Genomic DNA, 23,307 nt, shown 5'->3' on the forward strand with positions numbered 1-23,307 from the left:
GGGCTGCGCTCCCGGAGGCAGGGCTTTTCCCCTCCTGGCCACGGTAGGGAGGTAGGGCAGGCCCGGCCCCACAGGAGGGGACCACCGTCCCTGGGCCCCTGGGCGCGCCCGTCGTCCGAGGGTGGTGTCCGTGGCCTCGAGCCCCGCCCCCCACCCCGGGCACGGACCGGGCCGACCGCCCCAGGCCACGTGCGGCCCTGGGCACCCTGCTGCCGCGCGTCCCGCGCTGCTCTCCCGCAACAGCAGGTGCGCTCTGCAAGTGCCGGGGCGCCCGCGCCGAAGACACGCAGAGGTAGAGGGACCGGGCCGCGCGCTCACACCCATCTCCATACATAATGATGAAAGTATAAACTCACCAGGAAGATACACTAATGCACCTACTAAAAGCATCCCAAAATGCTAACAGAAAGAAAAGGAAAACTAATAAAACTAAAGGGAAAGCACAGACAAGTCCATCAGTCTCCTTGGATATGTCAACACTTTTTTTTCTCAGTAACCGATAGGACAAGTAGATAAAAAAAACTCAGCAAAGATGCAGAAAAACTGAATGGTATCCACCAACTAGATCTAGTTGACACTAATAGAACATCCCACTCCACAACAACAGAATTTTCAGGAGCATATGACGTATTGATCACATAGATCACACAACTGAACTAAATTTCAAAGAATTGAAATCATACAAAATATGTTTGTTCTCTGACCGTAGTGCATTAAATTACAAATCAGTAATAGAAAGATATGTAGAAAATCCCCAATCCCTTGAAAATTAAATAACTTAATAAGAGGTGAGTTATTTACAATAGCCAAGAAACGGAAGCAACCTAAGTGTCCCTCAGTAGATGAATGGATAAAGAAGATGTGGTGCATATACACCATGGAATATTATTCAGCCATAGGAAGAAAACGAATCCTACCATTTGCTACAACATGGACGGAGCTAGAGGGTATTACGCTCAGTGAAATAAGCCAGGCGGAGAAAGACAAGCAGCAAATGATTTCACTCGTGTGGAGCATAAGAACAAAGCAAAAACTGAAGGAACAAAACAGCCGCAGACTCACAGAACCCAAGAATGGACTGACAGTTACCAAAGGGAAAGGGACTCTGGAGGGTGGGTGGGAAGGGAGGGAGGGACAAGGGGAGCGAGGGGCATCAGGATCAGCACACATAATGCAGGAGGGGCGCGGGGAGGGCGGTACAACACGGAGACGACAAGTAGTGACTCTACAGCGTCTCACTACGAGGATCGTCAGTGACTGTAATGGGGTGTGTGGGGGGGACTCGATAATGGAGGGAATCTAGTAACCACATTGTTGCTCATGTGATTGTGCACTAAGGACACCTAAATAAGTTAATTGATTAATTAAAAAAAAATAACGCGTGGGTCATCTCATGAAAAATCAGAAAGTATATCGAAGAAAATGACAGCCCGCGCCTGACGGCCCTCGCGGCCAATGAGCGCGCAGGTCGCGGGCAGGCCCGCCTCCGACTGACGGCACCCGTGGCCAATAAGCAAGGCGGCGCCGCGGAGCAGGCAGCCATTGGGCGAGCGCGCAGAACCAGTGAGTCCGGCGGCGGCTTAGTAGCTGCAGGCGCCGCCGCCGCCACATTCAAGAGTCGGGAGCCTCGCGAGCGCCGTAGGCAGAGGCAGCTCCCGCGGCTCCGTCCATGCTCCGGGCCGCCGTCCCGTCCGCGCAGCGGGCCCCGCGGAGACCACGTGAGGGTGGACCCGCGCTGTGCTCGGCTGCGCCTTCCTCCCGGCGGACCTGCGGCGGAGCGTCCCGAGCGGGCCCCGCTTCAGGGGTGAAGGCGACAGCGACGGCTCTGCGGGCCGGAAGGTACGTGGCCGCGGGGCGCGGCGGGGCCTGACGGGGCGCGGGGACCTCTGCCTCCGCCTGCGGGCGCGGGCGAGCCGGTGAGGGGGCGGCCGTGCGAGGGCTCGGCGGGCGGCGCGGGTGGTGGGTCCTCGCTGGGCCCGGCCGGGGGCCGCGCCGCCGCCGCCCGGGACGGGGAATCCGGGGGCCGCGCAGGCGGGGAGGCCGGAGGGCGTCCTGCCGCGTGTGGAGGTTCTCGGCGGCGGCCTCGAGGGCGAGGGCCGGGCGAGCTGAGGGGCCCGGCGGGACCCGCGGCGGGGCGGCGGGGGACAGGCCGCCGGGGGCCGCGCCTTCGGAATTAAAAGAGTGTTTTCCCGAGGTGCCTGTCGTCCTTGCCGTTGGGGATTCCCGGGGCAGTGTCCCTGCCGGTCACTGGTCTGTCCAGGTTTTGTTTCTTCCTGGCTCAGCCGTGGGAGGTTGCGTTTTTCTCGAGAGTTGACCGTTTCTTCTAGGTTATCCAGTTCCTTTCCATATAATTTTTCATAGTATTCTCTCATAATTCTTCATATTTCTGTGGTGTCAGTACTGATTTTTCCTTTCTCATTTGCTGATTCTGTTCATGTGCGTTGACTCTCTTTTTTTCTTGGTAAGTCTGGCTAGGGGTTTACTATTTTGTTTATTTTCTCGAAGAACCAGCTCCTGCTTTCATTGATTCTCTGTATTGTTTTATTCCTCTCTATTTTATTTATTTCTGCTCTGCTCTTTATTATGTCCCTCCCTCTACTGACTTTGGGCCTCAATTTTTCTTCTTTGTCTAGTTTGGGTAATTGTGAGTTTAGAGTGTTCATATGGGATTGTCCTTCTTTCCTGAGGTAGGCCTGTGTTGCAATGTACTTCCCTCTCGGCGGTGTCTTTGCTGCATCCCACAGATTTTGCGTTGTTGAATTATTGTTGTCATTTCTCGCCATATATTGCTTGATCTCTGTTTTTATTTGGTCATTGAGCCAGTGGTTATTTAGGAGCATGTTGTTAAGCCTCCATGTGATTGTAGGCGTTTTCGTCATCTGTGTGTAATTTACTTCTAGTTTCATACCCTTGTGGTCTGAGAAGCTGGTTCGTACAATTTCAGTCCTTTTGAATTTACTGAGGCTCTTTTTGTGGCCTAGTATATGATCTGTTCTTGAAAATGTTCCATGTGCACTTGAGAAGAATGTGTATCCTGCTGCTTTTGAGTGGAGAGTTCTGTAGATGTCTGTCAGGTCCATCTGTTCCAATGTGTTGTTCAGTGCCTCTGTCTCCTTACTTATTTTCTGTCTGGTTGATCTGTTCTTTGGAGTGAGTGGAGTGTTGAAGTCTCCTAAAATGAATGCATTGATTCTGTTTCCCCTTTTAATTCTGTTCACATTTGTTTCACATATGTAGGTGCTCCTGTGTTGGGTGCATAGATATTTATAATGCTTATATCCTCTTGTTGGATTGACCCCTTTATCATTATGTGGTGTCTGTCTTTGTCTCTTGTGACTTTCTTTGTTTTAAAGTCTATTTTGTCTAATACAAGTACTGCAACACCTGCTTTTTCCTCCCTATTAGTTGCATGAAATATCTTTTTCCATCCCTTGACTTTTAGTCTTTGTATGTCCTTGGGTTTGCAGTGAGTTGTCTCTTGTAGGCAGCGTATAGATGGGTCTTGTTGTTTTATCCATTCAGTGACTCTGTGTCTTTTGATTGGTGCGTTCAGACCATTTACACTTAGGGTGATTATCAATAGGTATGTCTTTATTGCCACTGCAGGCTTTAGGTTCGTGGTGACCAAAGGTTCAAGGGTGCCTCACCTTCCTTACTATCTAAGAATCTAACTTAACTCAGTTAAGTGTGCTATTACAAACAATCTAAAGGAGGCTGTTTTTAAAATTTTCCCTCCTCATTCTTTATATATTAGGTGTCATATTCTGTACTCTTTGTCTATCCCCTTTTGTTACTTCTGGTGACAGCTATTTAATGTTAGGAACACTTCCACCTATAGCAGTCCCTCGAAAATACACTGTAGAGACGGTTGGTGGGAGCTAAATTCTCTCAGCTTTTGCTTATCTGGAGATTGTTTAATCCCTCCTTCAAATTTAAATGATAATCTTTTTTTTCAATTTTTTATTAAGTTGTTATTATGATTATTTTTTGGTATCAAGCTACGGTTACATGAGCAACATTATGTTTACTAGACTCCCCCCATCATCAAGTCCCCCCCACATACCCGATTACAATCAGTGTCCTTCAGCATAGTAAGGTGCTATAGAATCACTACTTGTCTTCTCTGTGTTGTACAGCCCTCCACGTGGCCCCCCTGTATTATGTCTGCTAATAGTAATGCCCCTTTTTTTCCACTGATCCCTCCCTTCCCACCCATCCTCCCCAGTCCCTTTCCCTTTGGTAACTGTTAGTCCATTCTTGGGTTCTGCGAGTCTGCTGCTGTTTTGTTCCTTCAGGTTTTTTTTCTTTGTTGTTATACTCCACAGATGAGTGAAATCATTTGATACTTGTCTTTCTCTGCCTGGCTTATTTCACTGAGCATAATACCCTCTAACTCCATCTATGTTGTTGCAAATGGTAGCCTGATTTTCTTCTTCTTCTGGCTGTATAATATTCCATTGTGTATATGTACCACATCTTTCTTTTTATCCATTCATCTACTGAGGGACACTTAGGTTGCTTCCATTTCTTGGCTATTGTAAATTGTGCTGCGATAAACAGGGGTGCATATGTCTTTTTCAAAGTGGGCTGCTGCATTCTTAGGGTAAATTCCTAGGAGTGGAATTCCGGGGTCAATGGTATTTCTATTTAGAGATTTTTGAGGAACCTCCATACTGCTTTCCACAATGGTTGAACTAATTTACATTCCCACCAGCAGTCTAAGTAAGACGGTTCCCCTTTCTCCACATCCTCGCCAACATTTGTTGTTTGTCAGTTTTTAATTTGCATTCATCTGATGATTAGCGATGCGGAGCAGCTTTTCATGTGCCTGTAGGCCATCTGAATTTCTTCTTTGGAGAAGTGTCTGTTCTAATCCTGTGCCCGTTTTCTAAATGGATTATTTGCTTTTTGTCTGTTGAGGTTCGTGAGGTCTTTATATATTTTGGATGTCAACCCTTTATCGGACATGTCATTTATGAACATATTCTCCCATACTGTAGGATGTCTTTTTGTTCTGTTGATGGTGTCCTTTGCTGTACAGAAGCTTTTCAGCTTGATATAGTCCCACTTGTTCATTTTTGCTTTTGTTTCCCTTGCCTGGGGAGATATGTTCATGAAGAAGTTGCTCCTGTTTGTGTCCAGGAGATTTTTTTTCCTATGTTTTTTCTAAGAGTTTTATGGTTTCATGACTTACATTCAGGTCTTTGACCCATTTTGACTTTCCTCTTGTGTGTGGGGTTAGACAATGGTCCAGTTTCATTCTCTTGCATGTAGCTGTCCAGTTTTGCCAACGCCAGCTGTTGAAGAGGCTGTCATTTCCCCATGATGAATCCACGGCTCCTTTATCGTCTATTAATTGACCGTATATGTTTGGGTTAATGTCTGGAATCTCTATTGTGTTCCACTGGTCTGTGGGTCTGTTCTTGTGCCAGTACCAAATTGTCTTGATTACTGTGTCTTTGTAGTAGATCTTGACTTCTTATGCAGATCTACTAAGATTTGAAGTTTGGAAGTGACATCCCCCCGGCTTTATTGTTCCTTCTCAGGATTGCTTTGGCTATTCGGGGTCTTTTGTGGTTCCCTATGAAGGTTAGAACGCTTGGTTCCGGTTCGTTGAAGAGTGCTGTTGGTATTTTGATAGGGTTTGCATTTGAATCTGTAGATTGCCTTAGGTAGGATTACCATTTTGACAATATTAATTCCTCCTAGGTTACTCACAAGTATCCCAAACCTAAAGTCTTCCAAACTTAGTCCATTATCTTCCTCTGCCCACAACTTTCTTACCAGTGTCGGAACCTGTCCCCCGCCATCCCAGGAAGAAACCCGGGAGACGGCTTCGCCTTCCATCCCGCGCATAGCGAGTCAGGCCCGGTTCCAGTGACTTTGCTCTTTCTCACGTCTGTGTCTCCTCTCGGTTGTCACCACCACAGTGGGTTTCCAAGCCCTCACCGTCTCTCCCCTAAGCTGCGCAGTGGCCTCCTACTTGACCCCCAATCCTTCAGTGCCTCCCACTTAAATTCTTTCCCCTCACTACTGCTAGATGACCTACCTATAAGAAAGTGATCATATTTCGCTGCTCAGAATCATATTGCGTATGAAATAGAGTCTGCACTTCTTAATAAGGTGCACGGGGCTCTTTGGCACCTTCTGCTTGTCCCTTCTCTAGGGTAAAAATAGCAAACTAAGAATATAGGCATTCTCCAGTGAGATCAGTTAAAGTTCCAGAAGCCAGGAGTAACTGGCCTGGAATGCTTGAGTGTTCCCCAGACAAAGGAACGTCTCTCGGCATACCCTTGTCTTTATTGTGTTTAGTAAATCATGTCATGGTGAGACTCACTTAGCCTGCTTAAAGGCCCAGCTTATTTTTTTACCTTTACCTATATGCTGTTTTTCCTCCTCCATCCCCATATCAAGTAATTTGCGGACTGGACAGTTCACTTAGCAAGCTAGCCCAGCCATAACAGCACAGTAAGACAGGAAAGATTCTGTCTTAAAGCTAAGATTGCATTTCAAAACCCAGGAAGTGAAGAAGTGAGATTTTTAATGTCCTGCCAATGGGTTTCAACCCTGGGCAATTTCGCTATGGATTCAATGTGACCAAAGAAATGACAGTAAAACGTTCTTGGGGTGAAAGGGCTTTACCCAACTTTATTTCCACCGTGGCAGGTCAATCCCTAACATCCCATCCAATCAGAGCGAGTCTGCATGCAGCAAGCCGGTCTCTGCCTCTGGGCCTCTCTGCCTGCACAGCCGTCCTGCAGACATCCTCTAGGCCTCTGACCTCAGCGCTGCCACCACTCCAGCCTCTGCTCTGCTCTCCTGCAGCCTCGCGGCCGTGTCACCGTGTCACCCAGAGCACTGGGTGGAGCTCTTTCTATAGAGTCAGTAGCAACCTATTGCCCACATGTGTAGTGAGCTAGCCGACTAGGCCCAGGTGAGAATCCTGGCCCCAGGAATTTTCATTTTATCCACACATAACATACTCTTCAGCAAACATACAATAACTCAGCCCACCTTGGAGGCAGGGAAGGCAGTCTTAATTGATATGCTCCCAAACCAGGAAGCTGCTATTCTGGAGGGAATCCGAGCAGTGCATTTCTTGTGTTAAGCTAATTTTGCAGAATTACCGGGAGGACTGATAAGAAACGTCATGTCTCATCTTGAGACCACTTCACAGGTCCACACCCCTAGCCCTTTGTCACATTCCTGAAAAATCCTTCATGCGCCTTTCAAAAAAACCTTTCAATGCGCCTTTCTCTCTGAGGTTGCCCACACTCCCCTCTCTCTGAGTGTGCACTTTCTCTCCGTAAATAAAACTTTAACTCGACTTCACTACTGTGTCTCTGCGTTTCAGTTCTTTGCCGCGGCGGGGACAAGAACCGAGAAAAATGCACAAAGCCCTCCTAACAGGCGTCCCAGCCCAGGGGAGGGGTGGGGGAAGGAGAAGGCTGGGAGGGCGGTGGAGGGGAGAGGGGTGCGAGCATGGGAACAGAGAGCTTGGGGAGTGTGGAAGGGAAGCCTGGAGGGGGAACTAGGAGGGAATGGCAGCTGGGGAGGGAAGCCACGGAGCCTCAGTGCTGGTGAGGCAGGGACCGTGGGTGCAGGCAGAGCAGGGTGAGGGCCTCCGGAATAAAACCCCTACTGAAACTCCATATTAAACAATTAAGCAAAGTCAGTCACATTCATTCTCTAAAGTAATATAAGCGTTCTTGTGTGAGATTAATTATAACTAAAAAGCCAGGAGTGACTTGTCCTGAAATGTTTGAATATCCCCCACATAAGAAAAGACCGCAGCATAGCCCATGTCTTCACTGTGTCCATTAAATGAGGCTATTGTAAAATGTACCGTCGCCTGCTCAAAGGCCCGGCTTATTTTCTTCAACTACCCAGATGCTGCTTTTCTTCCTCTAGCCCTAATCAAATGATGTGCAACGTAGGCAAGTAATACTGGCAAGTAAGCAAAATAATCTGGAAGACTGGTAAGAAACTTAGTGTCTCTTCGAAGGTAAGCATTTGGGGACCGTTTAGCAGGTGTGCATCCCTGGCCCTTTGTCCCTCACCTGCCTCTAAATCCCCTAGACAGTGCATCACCCCGGGGCTGTCTTGTCCCCTCCGGGCAGGGGCAAGCCAGGAGCTCTGTCCTCTGCTTTATGTCTAAATAAAAGCCTCGCACATGCTCTCCTACCTTGAGTGTTTGCAAAGTTCATTCTCTGAGCCTGCGAACAAGAACACCAGCATCAGCTTCTCTGAAGAGCCCGAAGACGGGGAGCCCCCAGAGCCGGTGCCTGGGTGCAGAGGAGCGCACCAGCGGCCGGAGGGCCCTGCCACCTCCCCAGCACACGCCGGGTGGAGAGGGTGCGCTGCAGCCCACAGTCAGGGTGGCCACGCCGCCGTGTGAGCCTGGTGTCCCAGCACCAGCGGTCTAGGCCGTAGCGCGCTTGGGGCCCCTGCACAGACCCGGGGCAGGACGGACCGCTGGCCCAGTGACCACCCAGCAGGCCCAGGGCTGCTGCTTTGTTTCTGGGCCCAGAGCTCTCCTGTGTCAGGTTGAGGCTGGTGGGCCGTGCAGGATGACAGGTCTGACCTGGGCCCCTGCCCTGCCAGGGGCCCGTGTGCCCTCCTCCTGCCCAAACCTACCTCCCTATGTGGCCGGGGAGCCTGAGGTCATCCCTGGGACCACCGTGCAGGCAGATGGCTCTGAGGGTGCTGTGGGCAGGGCCAGGGAAAGGAAAGGAGGGTGGCCTGGGTGTCCCGATTTTACCTCCTGTCACGTGGTCACCTGAGGCTGTCAGGTGGGCCCACGTCCGCTTCCCCAGTCCCCAGTCTGGGGCTCCACCTGCAGCGTAAGGCCTGGAGACTGTCTCCAGCCTGGAGCCCCCAAAGGGGGTGTTTGTGCTGATCCTGGAACTCCCCTCCAGGCCAGGCCTCCCCTCCTGGGAGGGTGAACACGTCCTGAGAGCCCTGGGGGAGCAGTGTGGGGAGAATCAGAGCCAAGTGCCTCCGCTCAGCCTCCCCAGCCTTTTGTCACAGATTTCAGGCCACTCAGCCAGGACCCAGGAGCGGGACACCAGGGGCCTCACACCAGCCTGGCCTGGGGGTGGGCGGCTGAGGGGCACCATGGGGAAGGACTGGGGTCCTGGGAGCTTTGAGGGGTGCTGTGAGGTGTGAAGTGTGGAGAAATTGGGCTCAGAGAAAGCCCCCCAATGGAAGGCATGCACCTCTTGGAGGTGCTTTGAGAGACCAAGTTCCACATTTTTTGCAACGGAATTTCTGAAATGTGTGGGGCAGCTGTGTCTCATCAAATGGGACAGTGCTAGACTGGTGGCGTGCAGCCCTGGGATCTACTTGGAGTACATGTGCATTGGTGTCCCAGCCGTGAGGAGACACCCCGGGGCTTCTAATCAGTAGATTTTCATGTCTGATCATAATCTATAGGTGACAGGCAGAAAGGCCCAGGTTCTTTTTGAGCAGCCCTCCCCAGTGCTGCCAAGGTGTGCCCGCCTGGGGCTTAGAGCACCCCGCTCTTCCTGAGCACCTTATGGGCGAGGACGGAGGATGGAGGGCAACCTGGCATACACAGGTCGGGACCACCCTGGGTCAGAGAGTTTGAGGGCCGGGGTGGGTCGGGGGGCACACGATGTCTGCCTGTGGGGCAGAGCTTTGAGAAGAAAGAGCAGTGTGGGGGCAGTCCTCTCCCTGAGTGCATCCCACCTGCACAGGGGTGACCCCCAGGGACAACATCCACATCACACTGCCCTCAGGGAGGCTATTTCTTTTTTTTTTTATTATTAAGGTAAAACATATTTTCTGAAAAAACAGTGGGGGGCAGCAAGGGCCAGGGCCTCCCCTCCTCCGGTGGCCAGCTGCCCCTCTGGCCAGCAGGCCTCCCCTGAAGGGAGGGGCCGGGGCTGTGTCCGTACACTTGGCACCCAGAGGATCTGCCCGCTGCAGCGGAGGATGGGACAGGCTCCTGACGTCCCGGCCCCTGGAGCCGCAGCTGCGGGCATCGATGCTGCTGGCAGCCTCGGCCACATGGCTTCTCTGTGGGGTCCGATGACGGGCAGTCCCCAGAGCCCCGTGCCTGGGCCCAGAGCAGCCCTCCGCCCGTGCTGCCAAGTTTTGTATCCTGCAACTTTGCTGAATTCAGGTATTAGTTCTCGTAGTGTTGGAGTGCATTCTTTAGGGTTTTTTATGTACAATATCATGTAATCTGCAGACAGGGACAGTTTGACTCCCTTACCGATCTGGATGCCTTTTATTTCTTTGCGCTTTCGGATTGCTGCGGCAAGGACCTGCAGTACTATGTTGATGAAAAGTGGGGAGCGTGGGCATCCTTGTCTTGTTTCGGATCTCAGAGGAAAGGCTTTCAGCTTCTCGCTGTCACTATGATGTTGGCTGTGGGCCTGTCATCTATGGCCTTTATTATGTTGAGGCGCTTGCCCTCTGTGCCCATTTTGTTGAGAGTTTTTATCATGAATAGATGTTGAATTTTGTCGAATGCTTTTTTGGCATCCATGGAGATGCTCATCTGGTTTTTGTCCTTCTTTCTGTTGATCTGGATGATGATGATGGATTTTCTAATATTGTACCAATCCTTGCTTCTCCGCAATAAATCCTACTTGATCATGATGGATGATCTTTTTGATGTATTTTTGAATTCGGTTTGCTAATATTTCGTTGAGTATTTTTGCATCTATGTTCATCAGGGATGTTGGTCTGTAATTTTCTATATTTGTGGTGTGCTTGCCTGGTCTTTGGTATGAGGATGATGCTGGCCTCATAGAATGAGTTTGGAAGTATTCCTTCCTTTTCTACATTTTGGAAAACTTTAAGGAGGATAGTCATTAGGTCTTCACTAAATGTTTGATAAAATTCAGTGGTGAAGCCCTCTATTCCAGGGGTTTTGTTCTTAGGTACTTTTATTATTACAAATTCAATTTTGTTGCTAGTAATTGGTCTGTTCAGATCTTCTGTTTCTTTCTGGGTCAGCCTTGGAAGGTTGTATTTTTGTAGAAAGTTGTCCATTTCTCCTAGGTTATCCAGTTTGTTAGCATATAATTTTTCATAGTATTCTCTAATACTTCTCTGTATCTCTATGGTGTCCGTAGTAATTCTTCCTTTCTCATTTTTGATTCTGTTTATGCATCATGTCGACTCTTTTTTTCTTGATAAGTCTGGCTAGGGGTTTATCTATTTTGTTTCTGTTCTCCAAGAACCAGCTCCTGCTTTCATTGATTCTTCCTATTGTTTTATTCTTCTCGATTTTATTTATTTCTGCTCTAATCTTTATTATGTCCCTCCTTCTACTGACTTTGGGCCTCATTTGTTGTTCTTTTTCTAGTTTGGTTAATTGTGAGTTTCGACTGTTCATATTGGATTGTTCTTTTTTCCCGAGGTAGGCCTGTATTGCCATGTACTTCCCTCTTACACCGCCTTGTCTGTGTCCCACAGGTTTTGTGTTGTTGAATTATTGTTGTCGTTTGTCTCCATATATTGCTTGATCTCTGTTTTTATTTGGTCATTGATCCGTTGGTTGTTTAGAAGCATGTTGTTAAGTCTCCATGTGTTTGTAGGCTTTTTCATTTTCTTTGCATAATTTATTTCTAGTTTCATACCCTTGTTGTGTGAGAAGCTGGTTCGGACAATTTCAATCTTTTTGAATTTACTGGGGCTCTTTTTGTGGCCTAGTATATGATCTCTTCTTGAGAATGTTCCATGTGCACTTGAGAAGAATGTGTATCCTGTTGCTTCTGGGTGGAGACTTCTGTAGACGTCCAGTAGGTCCATCTGTTCTGATGTGTTGTTCAATGGCTCTGTCTCCTTATGTTCTGTCTGGTTGATCTGTCCTTTGGAGTGAGTGGAGCGTTGAAGTGTCCTATAATGAATGCATTGCATTCTAGTTCCCCTTTGAATTCTGTTAGTATTTGTTTCACATATGTAAGTGATACTGTGTTGGGTGCATAGATATTTATAATGGTTATATCCTCTTGTTGGATTGACCCCTTTATCATCATGTAATGTCCTTCTTTGTCTCTTGTGACTTTGTTTTGAAGTCTGTTTTGTCTGATAAAAGTACTGCAACCCCTGCTTTTTTCTCCCTGTTAGTTGCTTGAAATATCTTTTTCCATCCCTTCACTTTTAGTCTTTGTATGTCTTTGGGTTTGAAGTGAGTCTCTTGTAGGCAGCATATAGTTGGGTCTTGTTTTTTTATCCATTCAGTGACTCTGTGTCTTTTGATTGGTGCATTCAGACCATTTACATTTAGGGTGGTTATCCGTAGGTATGTCCTTATTACCATTGCAGGCTTTAGGTTTGTGGTTACCAAAGGTTCAAGGGTAACTTCCTTCCTAAGAGCCTAACTTAACTCACTTAGTATGCTATCACAAACACAATCTAAAGGCTTTTTTCCCCCTCCCCCTCTTTCCTTCTCCATTCTTTATATGTTAGGGATCATATTCTGGACTCTCTGTCTATCCATTTTTATTACCTCTGGTGACAGTTATTTAACCCTGGGAACACTTCCACCTACAGCAGTCCCTCGAAAATACACTGTAGGGATGGTTTGTGGGAGCTAAATTCTCTCAGCTTTTGCTTATCCGAAAATTGTTTAATCCCTCCTTCAAGTTTACATGATAATCTTGCCGGATAAAGTATTCTTGGTTCGAGGCCCTTCTGCTTCATTGCGTTAAATATACCATGCCACACCCTTCTGGCCTGTGAGGTTTCTGCTGAGAAGTCTGATGATAGCCTGATGGGTCTTCCTTTGTATGTGATCTAATTTCTCTCTCTGGCTGCTTTTAATAGTCTGTTGTTATCCTTGATGTTTGCCATTTTAATTATTATATGTCTTGGTGTTATCCTCCTTGGGTCCCTTGTGTTGGGCGATCTGAGCACTACCATGGCCTCAGAGACTATGTCCTTCCCGAGATTGGGGAAGTTTTCAGCAATTACCTCCTGAAAGACACTTTCCTCCCATTTTTCTCTCTTCTTCTTCTTCTGCTACCCCTATAATACGAATATTGCTCCGTTTGGATGGCTCACACATTTCTCGCAGTATTCTTTCATTCCTAGAGATCCTTTTTTCTCTCTGTTCCTCAGCTTCTTTGTATTCCTCTTCCCTGATTTCTCTTTATCATCTTCTCCACCGTATCTAACAGGCTTTTAATACCCTCTATTGTGCTCTTCAACGATTGGGTCTGTGTCCTAAATTCGTTGCTGAGTTCTTGAACATTCTTCTGTACCTCCATGAACATGTTTATGATTTTTATTTTGAAATCTCTTTCAGGAAGATTTATTAATTCAGTCTCACTCGATCCTTTGTCTGGTGTTGAGAGTTTGCTTTGAACGAGGTTCTTTTGACGTTTCATACTTGTACGTGGCGGGGGTCGCAGGGGAGTGGTGCTGGTGCCTTGGGGGAGGAAAGAGCTGTTTCCTGTTTCCCGGCTGCTATGCCTGTCTCCACTGCCAGAACCAGTGGCGGAACACACAGGTGTAAGCCTCTGTGCTTTGTGTGGGACGTCCCTCTGGCTGGCCTGATGCCAGGGCAGGGGCAGCCGGTTTGCGAGCCAGGTGCAGGCTAGCCAGGAGGAAGACACAGCAGGCTGCATATCAGCGTGGGGGTCCGTGCAGCTGCGTAGCCAGCCAGGGGGATGTAGCGCCTGAAGATGGTTTTAAGTTCCCAACCTGCTGGGCAGAGTGCACCCGCCCAATTCTGTCTACCTGTCCTTTCTCCTGAGCAGTAAGCTCTGTGCAATCCTCGCCCCTTTAGCAGCCCTCTTGGTTTTAGGAAGGTTTTGAGACTGCCCGCCCAGAGCAGCCGGATATGAATGCCTGTTCTCCACAAGCAGCGGGAATCTCCATCTCTCCAGGTATTCCAGCCCCACTAATCACCAGAGCACCATGCAATGTAGGTTTGTGCTCCGAACAGATCTCCAGGGCTGGGTGTTCAGCAGTGCCAGGCGTCCACTCCGTCCCTGGTCTGTGTCTCTTCCTCCCGCCGATGCGCTGGGCTGGGGGAAGGGCTCGAGTCCCGCCGGGTCACAGCACTGGTACCTTACCCTGTTCCGTGAGGTCTGCTCTTTTCTCTAGGTGTGTGCAGTCTGCGCAGCCTTCTTTCCTGTTATTCTTTCAGGCTGAGTTGTATGAATTACATTTTCATATTATATGTGGTTTTGGGAGGAGGTCTCTGTCTCACCTCTCACCCCGCCGTCTTTAATCCCTAGGGAGGCTACTCCTCAGGGATGAGGGGTGGAAGTTGCACAGGGGGCACCCCTGGGAGCATGCCCTGGGAACCTGCGGCGGCCGGCCACCCCTGCATCCTCAGATGCCTCCTCTGGGCACCCAGGGGGCGGTGGTTCCACGCAGCACTGCGCCGTGTCCGTGTCCATCCCGGGAATGTCCAGGCCTGGTGAGGACGGCCCCACCTTTTCCTGGAACCGTGTGGCTGCAACTCGGTGGCTGATGGCACCCAGGCAGCGGGTGGTGTTGACAACACGTGAGGCCACGTGCACAAATGGTGACACCCTCGGCGTGGTGGGGCAGCTCGCCTCTGTCCAGCGGGCCACGAGCAGAGGGGACGACACAGCACGAAGGAGGCCGGATTGGCTGCAGCTACGTACGGGTCCTTGAGGATGCAGCGGCAGCCCGGGGAGCTGCCTGGGTCTGCCGACCGAGGAGGTGCCAGAGCACCTGCCCCAGCAGAGGGGGAGGATGAGCAGGGGGAGGAAGAGGAGCAGGAAGCAGACTCGGGTCTGGGAGTGCCAGGTGCCACCTGCCCGAAGGGGAAGCTCTCGTCCACATGCAGCCAGGACACCAGCAGGGCCGCGGGCCCGATGACAGCAGCTGCAGGGCCACACAGGTGAACAGAAGAGGCAGGTTATCCCGGGATCCCCCCGTAATCCTGCTTCCACCCTGTCCCCACTGCCCTCTGGGCCCCTGGCCCTGCACGGAGGGTCCTGTCAATCACCAGCATCCGGGGGGTCCCTGTCTCGGGAAGGCTCCTGGGCGTCACCTACTCACAGAGGAGGAGGCTGGGTCCCAGAGGGGGAGGGGAACCACCCGTCAGTCTGACAGGACTGGTCGGCCGTGGAGCTGGGACCCCAGCCCCACCCGTCTTTAGGACGCCCCCACACCCAACGTGGCCCGTAGCTTCCCTGAGGCTGTGGAGCAGCCCACCCCCTGCCGGTCGCCCCCGCCCGGAGACTCACCTGGCCCTGGCCAGGAAGTTTAAATCTTGTGGCGCCTGAAGAACTGCAACAGTCCCTTTCTGCCGGCCCTCTGGCCCTCTGGCTCCAGCTGGCAGGACAGGCTGTAGCTGCAGGACAGAGGGACACCTGTGAGCCCCTGGAGCCACACGTCAGGGTCCCTTCTCCCAGAGCCTGCGGGCAGCTGCAGCCCACGCCTGCCTCCTGCCGGCCTCACCTCTGCTCCTCATCCAGGGGCTCTACGGCCTGGAGAAAGGACTGGAAGCGCTCATCGGGCTCCAGGTCGTACTGCCTGGCCACGCCCCTTTGAATCCAGATCTCGTCTAGGATGGAAATGACCTGGGGCAGAGGAAGGACAGGATGCAGACGAGGAGGGGGGTGAGGAGCGGGGGCACTGGGATGGTCCCGGATCTTTGCTCACACGGGAACCCGCCTTCCCTCCAGTGCCATCCAGCCCTGCCTGTTCCCACTGTTGGGTCTCCAGCTCCTGCTCCAGGAAGGCGGCCTTGATGCCACCCCCACCCCCCACCTGACAAAGCCTTCAGTGTCCTCAGCTCTGTGTGGCTTAACTCTCTCAAGACACGTTAGACCCAGGGTACGGGGTGGACAAGGTCCTGCCCAGGGGTTCTTGACTCCGTCCCTCACCTTTCATGGCTGGGCACTCAACTCTTATTTTATACCATCACCCTGGAAGGCAGCAAGGCAGCCAAAGTGCATGGGAAACAGCCCCCTGAGCCCAGAATGAGGCCGGAACGTCCCCACCCTTTCTCAAGGTGGAGGACCTCCAGGGCCCTCCAAGGGGCAGGCCTGCCCAGAAACAGCACCCGGACCTGGCCCGGGATCGGGGCTACCGAGAGGCGGGGAGGGGACTGGGGAGCTGAGGCCAAGCTTCCCACGCAGCTCTCTGTGATGGCAGACAGGGAGACGGGGCCTCAGGCGGGAAGGCACTGCCAGCCCCCTGATGTGCTTCCTGCCCTGAAGGAGCAATATGCCTCCCCCTGGGCAGGGCCTGAGGGGGAGGCCAGTCCTGCCCAGATGCTGCCCCTCTCGCCCTCAGCCCCGCCTTCCCTGGGGCCAGGACCGGGGCTTAAGTGGGTCTTCTCCTATGGGTCCAGCTCCTGGGGTGGAGGGGAGACTCTCAGAAGTAGTGGTGGCCAGATGCTGAGAGGTGCGGGCTCACTGGGGCTCTCTCCTCCCCAAAGCTCACCATCCTGCCCCCCTGTGCCCCGCTGGGCTCACTTACTTCATCGTTATGTTCCGGGAGTTGGTCCATGGGCACGTCATCGAGAATATATCCCAGGAAGGGGACCATGCCCTGTGCCACGGGGGTGGGGAGGTGATGAGTCCCCGCCTACCTCAGGGGCGCCCACAGAGCTCCTCCTGAACCCCACACCCGCAGCCCCCAGCTCCCTTGGACCACCCTGTGCTGCCTCCCTCCCCTTCTCCCTTCACCCTGCGCTCCTCTCCCGGTCCCTCCCAGGGCTGGCTTTTGGCCAATCCCAGGACCTGTGGTCCCTGCACCTGTCCTCCAACTTCTCCCCGTACCCAGCTGCTATCGCCCTCCTGGTCACCCCAGTGCTGGCAGCTCAGGGCTCGTGGCACCAGGCCACACCACTCTCACCTGATTCTCCTGGTAGTCGGGTGTCCTCTGGTCCCCCTGCCATCGCGTCAACAGGTACTTCGCCTCCTGCAAGGTCGGGGACACTCAGGTGCTCGTGCTCCCCTCCCACGCGGCCTCCCACAACCAGACCTTGGTTGATGGATGCCTTGCGCGAGTCCCCTGGCACCTATGCTGTCCCCACCTCCAGCAGGCTCTCAGCCTAGAGCGACCCCAGCTCCGGCACACACTCATCCTCTCTTGTGTCCTTGGGCCGCGGCCAGCCGCCCCGAGAGGCTTCCTCACCTGCAGAGTGTCAGGGGAAGTCCCTGCCTCCCAGGGTGCCCTGAGCACCCACTGTCACCTGGCTATCACCACCGCTCCCCTCACACGACAAGGTGGGATGGGCAGAAAGCTGAAGCCCGTCTTGTGCTCCCTGGACCCTGCTCACCTGGCAGGCCCGCACCCCAGGGTAACGGTCTGAGGGGACCCAGGGAGAGGCCGACCTTGCTCAGCCACGGGCCCCACCCCTGCTCCCGACCCCACGCCAGCCCCAGCCCTGACCGGGGGCCTGACCTCTGGGTCCTCACTGGATGCCAGGCCCCCAGTCAAGTGGGGCCAGGGAGGGAGACAGACGAGGCCGTTGGGGGCCTGGGGGACCCTACTTCCCCCATCAGCTCCCCCCTCTCACCCCGCACACCTCAAGTCTGCCCCAAGGCTGGGCCGCAGCACGGCAGAGGACTTGCCCCAAGGACCCCTCCCTTCGAGACGTCTAGCCTCCATTTACCTCGTGGAACCACTGCCGGTCAGCCTTCTTGTCCATCTTTTTAAGTTTTTTAAACATCCTGGAGCTTTTCCTAAGGGGTGGGGAGAGGAGGAGGGGACATGTGGCCAGCAGGTGGGGAGTCTGGGGGCAGACCAGTTCTCCTGGAGACCCCAGATATCAACTAGCCTGCAGGAGGCTATCCACCACAGCCCTGGGCCCTGGGCACTCCGTGGCCTGGGGAGGGGGCTGCGTGTTTCCACCCGGGGCCTCCATTCCCAGTTCTCCCCGGGGCGAATCTGCTTTGGGCCAGGTCGCTGTCCTTGGGGCAGAGACCTCCTGCTGCAGAACGCATGCTCGAGATCTCCAGTTGGCTTCAACCCACACCTGACATTGCGGGAAACTGATTCCTCCAGGGGTATCGCTGGCCTGACCCACAGGGGGCTCCAAGAGCCCGCCATCCCTGTCCCTAGGCTCTGCCACCTCCCAGAAAGTCCCAGCCATCTGAGGGGACACTGCCAGACCTCGGGGTATCCCTGTCCCCTCAGGTGCCCTGGTCCCGGGGACAGGACTACCCACCAGGAAACATGTCCCCAGGTTCTTTTCAGACGACCTACGGGAGGGAACTGCAAGGCCAAGAGAATCGCGTGGAGGGATGCAAAATTCAGGAAGGTCTCACAGTCCTGGGAGGGAAGACAGAGCTGAGAGCGTGGCCTGCTTCTCTGCTCTGTCCCCCCATGAACTCCTGTCCTTAAGCCCAGCACACCTGGTCTTTCCAGCCGCTCTGCCCTCCCCTGCCTGTCCAGGCACCTGTCCCCACCTCCTTCCTGACCCTGCGTGTCTGTCCTGGGACCCCATCCTCTCCCATCCTCCCGAGTAGGAAGTCCCCAGTCGTCAGCCCGCCCTTCGGAATCCAAAGATGGGTGACCTGCTGGGCTCTGCTGGGCGCCCCCTGCCCCAAGCCCCAAACGCCTCCTCCGCCCATTCTGTGCACACGGGCAGTGCCCCCTCTGGTCCCAGTAGAAAACTCACGTTTTCAGTTCCTCCTGTGGGCCCTCGTCATGCCCCCCATCACATGAGGAGGCGGTGAGGGCATCGCCCATGACGCTCCCCGGCCATGACCTGCGGATGACGCCTGAAGTGACTGCCCGACCGACTCCCCCCGGGACGGGGTCCCAGTATTGTGTCTGCTTCCTTCACGCAGTTATGCTAAGTGTGCCCAGAGGACCTGCACCAAGTGGGTGCTGCACACCTATTGTTGCTGAAGGAAGTCCCCCCAGAACCTGTCCAGGTACCCCTCTGCTGCCCCCAGCGGCCCCTCATGTGAACTCAGTGAGGACGAGGACCGGGCCCAGCCACAGGGAATCGGGAGCCTCTGCTCCCAAGGCTGCTTTCCTTGTGCTTTTCCAAACTGAGGCCACTGATGGGTGAAGCCAAAGGCTTTTCATGAGGTGCAGAGAAGTAATAGCCCCGAAGTGGCCCAGCTTGGCCGGCAGTCCTTTCTGCAGCACCCAGTGCCTGGGGAGCCCCTCTAAGGCTCTTCCCGTGTTCCCCATGGACACCCTAACAGGCTGATCACCAGCCACCCTACCTGTCAGAGGAACACACCACGGCTCAGACACATGTGGGGACGCTCAAGACACACAGCAGGCCGTGGGCAGAGGCCCGACTGTGCCGAGGAGGGGGTGGGTACTCACCAGGGGAGCCGCCGTCCCTTGGTCAGCTGCTCGGCTTCCTCGGGAGGGAGTTTGAGCTCAGGTGCGCTCGGGCTGGTGTGTGGAGCTGGTTGCACTCGTGCCGAGCGCTTTCTCCCCTTCCTCCTCACGCGTTTCCGGGGAGCCCTGCGCCTGGGGACCTCAGTCCCGTGGACAGTTGGCTCATGTTCAGGCTGAGGGGGGCAGCAGGGGTATAGTCAGTGGGAAACCCAGGTACCACCAGGACGAGGGAGGTTCGCAGCTCACCCGAGAGCCCCCAGCCCCCCGGGATGCGAGCAAGGAGAGGCACGGGGTGCCCCCGGGGACGAGGTTCCAGGCCCTCTGGAGTGGGCCGGTCGGCCACGCTCGTGGGGCAGCCCTGGGAGGGCCCTGGCAGGTTGCCAGGTTTGGAACGGGGTCCTGGGTGTAGCCAGCCTGCCCCAGGCCCAGGGAGATGGGGTAGGTGAGTCCATCCACCAGCTCCTCGTCGCTCCCCAGGGTGGAGCTCTGCAAAGCCGGCGCCTGGTAGCTGCGGAGGAGGCACCCGGGGCTGCGTGGACCTCCCCGCAGGGGGCAGTGTGGGCCGCAAAGCCCGCCCCCGAGGTCAGGCGCACAGGGCCATCTGCCTAGACATCCAGTCCCTGGGGGAAGGAGAGGACACCCCCGGGCTCAGGACTAACATGCGGGTGGAAGTGCCTGGTCCCAACACTCACCTCCACGTCCTGAATGCTGCGACCAGAGCTGTGGCACTGACTGCCCCGCTAGGGGGCCACCACCTCGCAACGTGCTGCCACCCAGGAACGGCCCCCCTCCTCCCCAGCCTCCAGTCCCACCCATGCCCCACGCCCACCGCACACACACAGGAAGGGCCGTGGGAAGATCAGCCTGGGATGGGTCACACTGTGGCCTGGCCCTGGAGTGGCCCGCTCTGGGCTGCCCTGTGTTACCTCGGGGCTCCTCGGGAGACACGGACAGAGGCGGTGGAGGAGGTCACTGAGCCCGCGCCCACAGCGAGCAGCAGGACTCTCCGTCTCGGCTTCCCGGACTCCCACGCCTTCAGAAGGCTCCGCACAACAAGACCGCATGTTGCTCTGTCGAGCGCCTCCGGTCAAGTGAGCAGGACCGGGGTCTGCGGCCAGGGTCTGGGTTCCGTCCGGGTCACAATTCAGGTTCTACTGGGCGTGTCTTCAGTGACATCACTTCTTCAAGGGTCCATATCCTGGGCCCCTCCGTGCATTCAGACACGCCCACATGCCCCTCTGGGCTGCTGACCGCCCACCCTCCTGGCCTTTGCCCTGCACGACTACACAGTCTCCAGCAGAGCCCTCCCCTCGCTCTTTGGCAGTGTCACCAGGGTCCCAGCTCTGAGGAGACAAGAGCTGAGCTCAGGCCTCTTTTTCTTACCAGTTCCGTGTCCCGCTGCGGCCGCGGTACCTCCCAGGAGCAGCCCAACGCCCCAACCTGCACAGGCAGTGTCATGCCAGACGTTCCTCCCTAGGGACATCCCCAGGGATACATGGATGACCCCTCCAGCTCCTGGGGACTGGTGTCACGTGTGTCTGATGCACAGACTCAGAGATGGAGGAGTGCCAACCAGGCTTGGCACGGAGCGTGGAACAGCACGCAAGTCAGGCCGGGGTCCGGGCCTTGTGATCTTGGGCAGGTCAGTCCCCCGGTAGGCCGTTTTCAGGTGTGCACCTGGAAGGGGCAGCAATGAGAGGGGATCCAGGTGTTGCCATCTACTGGCATCCACCTTCCAAAGGTCCAGGCTGCTCTCAGACTAGGTGCTTTTCAGACCAATCAGTAAATGGGTCAGAGTAGCACACTGGAAATGAGGTCTGTGCTGCCTCTGAAATCCGAGGTGGTCTACCAGGCTGCTGTGCCGTTTGTGTGCGGGGGGTGGAGGAGGGTCCAGGTACAGCACCTCATTCATCACCTTAGGAGAGCTAGGCATACCCACACGATAGACTTCTAGAAACTTGTCGAAGACGAAAGGCCCCTGAATTTTTGTTGGATTTATTTCCCACCTTCTGACACGTGACTGCTCTATCAGTGTGCTTAGACAAGTTGTACTTCCTGATCACTGGGTCCAGTGGGCGTAGTGCCATCAGTGGGATGGGCCAGTGTGACGGCTTCTGGAAGGAAAAGGACAGGAAGGTTCCTTGTCACTAAGGGACAACCTAAGTCTGGAGATTTGATATGCCTCTGAGATAGTTTTCTCTCCTTGCCGGCTGAAAGCTAACTGCCCTGCTGGTCTTTACTCACAGGAAGAGAACAAAGAGCATTTTCCTGAGCAATACTTACACACTGGGTGCTTGGGGACCAAGTGATGAAGCCCCATGTGCAGCAGTAACTGCAATCTGAGACACTCCGATCACGGTGTCCATCATGCACTGTCATCTCCAAGATTCGTCCGTTTTCTGAGTAGGCCGAGTGAGTGACTTCAATAAGGGTTTGTGGAAATCACCACCCCCACGTCTTCCAAGGCCTTGGTGGGAACTCCAGTCTGTAACCTCTCCTGGAAGGCAGTACTGCTTTCAATATATACTTCGGAGGGAGTTCTAGAGACTTGTACTTGCCCTGCCACACAGCACGAACTCCTGGCCGGCACAGTCCCCCGTGGCTAGCAAGGAGGAAGCCGGGAGCTCTGCGTCCCTGACAGCTCGGCCCTGTGGCCTCTGACACTGAAGGAGCGGCACTGCGGGCACTTGGTCGGGGTGGGGGGGGTGCTGCTCCTGATACCAAGACCCGGTCCTCGTCCCTGAGGTCAAATCACAAAACACAATGACAAGGTTTTGAGGAAAGGAAAGGAGAGTTTATTGACTTGCTAGCAAATGAGGGAGTGGCAGGCTCCTGCCTTAGGGAACCACCGTCCTCCTGACACGCAAGCGGTCAGGGCTTTTCAAGGGGAAATGGTAGGAGAGAGGCTGGGGTGCAGACACATGAAGTAGCAGCTTGCAGGGGCCCAAGCAGACATTCCTGCGCCAATTCACTAGCGTTTTGTTTTTCTTTTCTGCTCCTCCTCAGTCCCCTGGGACAGAATGCCTTTTGAGTCCCTTTTTTAGTGAACTTTACTGGCCTTAATTCTCTCTCATCCCGCTCATATCTATTTTTCTGCCGAACACTCCCAAGACTGACCAGCCTCTCTGTAAACATCCCATAGACGTGCTGACAGGCCCCTCAGGTCTACAGTGTGTGACACCCAGGCAAGAAGCCTGGCTATAATTTCCATTTTCTCCACACGATCCTGCTCCTTTCAACAAAAAGATGGAGGTCCTGGGTCAGCCCTTGGTCAACGTAGCTACTTGACCGGTGGTGGCAGCAAGAATTTCTTCTCTCCCTGAGGTTCCCTTAGCTGGAGTAAGAAACAGATTGACGTGAAACAGATTAACAGGAGAAAAAGTAACAAAATTTAGTTAAGTACATACAGGGAAGCCATAGACATCTGTTCCACAGACAGGGTGTGGGTAAAATTGCAATATTTGCAAAACTCTCTTGGCCTGGCTTTAGTGCATGTCCGCATCCACAGGGGTTTCCAAGGGGTGGAGAGAAGTAGTCCGTCTCCATCAGTGGGTGATTACGTGGGCGAGCGAGGGCTTCCCTGGACCAGAGAGCTTGGTGGGAGTATTGGCTGTCTTCTACTGCAGCAGGAGAGAGAGAGAGAGAGGGAGACGCAGGGCGACTGCTTGTGGGCAATAAACGGCTTTTGAACACTATTTCTCCCTTTGCCTGATTTCGCTTTCAAAGGTGTTTTGCCCTGGGATCTCCCCTCCCTGGAGTTACGCAGGGAGAATGAGGTCTGTGTGTCCTCCTGAACCACGGAGGAGGGGTGAGGGTCTGCAACTTCAAAGGGAAAGGGAAGTAATTCACGGGAATATAAAACAGGAAACGTCTGGTAAAATACTTGATGGGACACAGAAACAATGAGGGGGCAGAACGGGGAATTTTAACAGACTAAAATGATACCGGGGTTCTTGTTCCCAGAGTCAAAGACTGAACTTCGCAAACACTGATCGAGGTAGGAAAGAAAGCCAGGGAGGCTTTTATTTA

At 53.6% G+C, this 23,307-nt stretch overlaps 1 protein-coding gene and 1 long non-coding RNA gene across 3 annotated transcripts; both read left to right on the forward strand.

Moving 5' to 3' along the window:
- The first annotated feature begins 1,529 nt into the window (after positions 1–1,529).
- LOC130679965 (uncharacterized) lies at positions 1,530–17,296 on the forward strand. Of its 2 annotated transcripts, none has more exons than XR_008992949.1 (2): positions 1,530–1,839; positions 6,667–7,332. XR_008992949.1 is itself a non-coding variant. In XM_057489613.1 (2 exons), exon 2 carries the CDS (start codon positions 15,945–15,947, stop codon positions 17,025–17,027), a length of 1,083 nt encoding a protein of 360 aa, XP_057345596.1. In that variant the 5' UTR covers positions 1,530–1,839; positions 13,787–15,944; the 3' UTR covers positions 17,028–17,296. The 2 variants fall into 2 exon arrangements, 1 of the variants encoding a protein (XP_057345596.1); XM_057489613.1 differs by lacking the exon at positions 6,667–7,332 and adding an exon at positions 13,787–17,296.
- A 1,039-nt stretch (positions 17,297–18,335) lies between these two features.
- Positions 18,336–22,973, forward strand: LOC130679966 (uncharacterized). The gene is made up of 3 exons (XR_008992950.1): positions 18,336–20,369; positions 20,665–20,920; positions 21,525–22,973. It is a non-coding gene; the product is annotated as an uncharacterized LOC130679966 (long non-coding RNA).
- Positions 22,974–23,307: the final 334 nt, after the last annotated feature.

Source organism: Manis pentadactyla, chromosome 12, assembly GCF_030020395.1.
Source record: "Manis pentadactyla isolate mManPen7 chromosome 12, mManPen7.hap1, whole genome shotgun sequence".
Lineage (NCBI taxonomy): Eukaryota > Metazoa > Chordata > Mammalia > Pholidota > Manidae > Manis > Manis pentadactyla.

What these genes read in the sequence shown, in the direction of transcription:
- LOC130679965 (XM_057489613.1), top strand. Translation starts at nt 15,945, where the DNA reads ATGAGGCCGGAACGTCCCCACCCTTTCTCAAGGTGGAGGACCTCCAGG.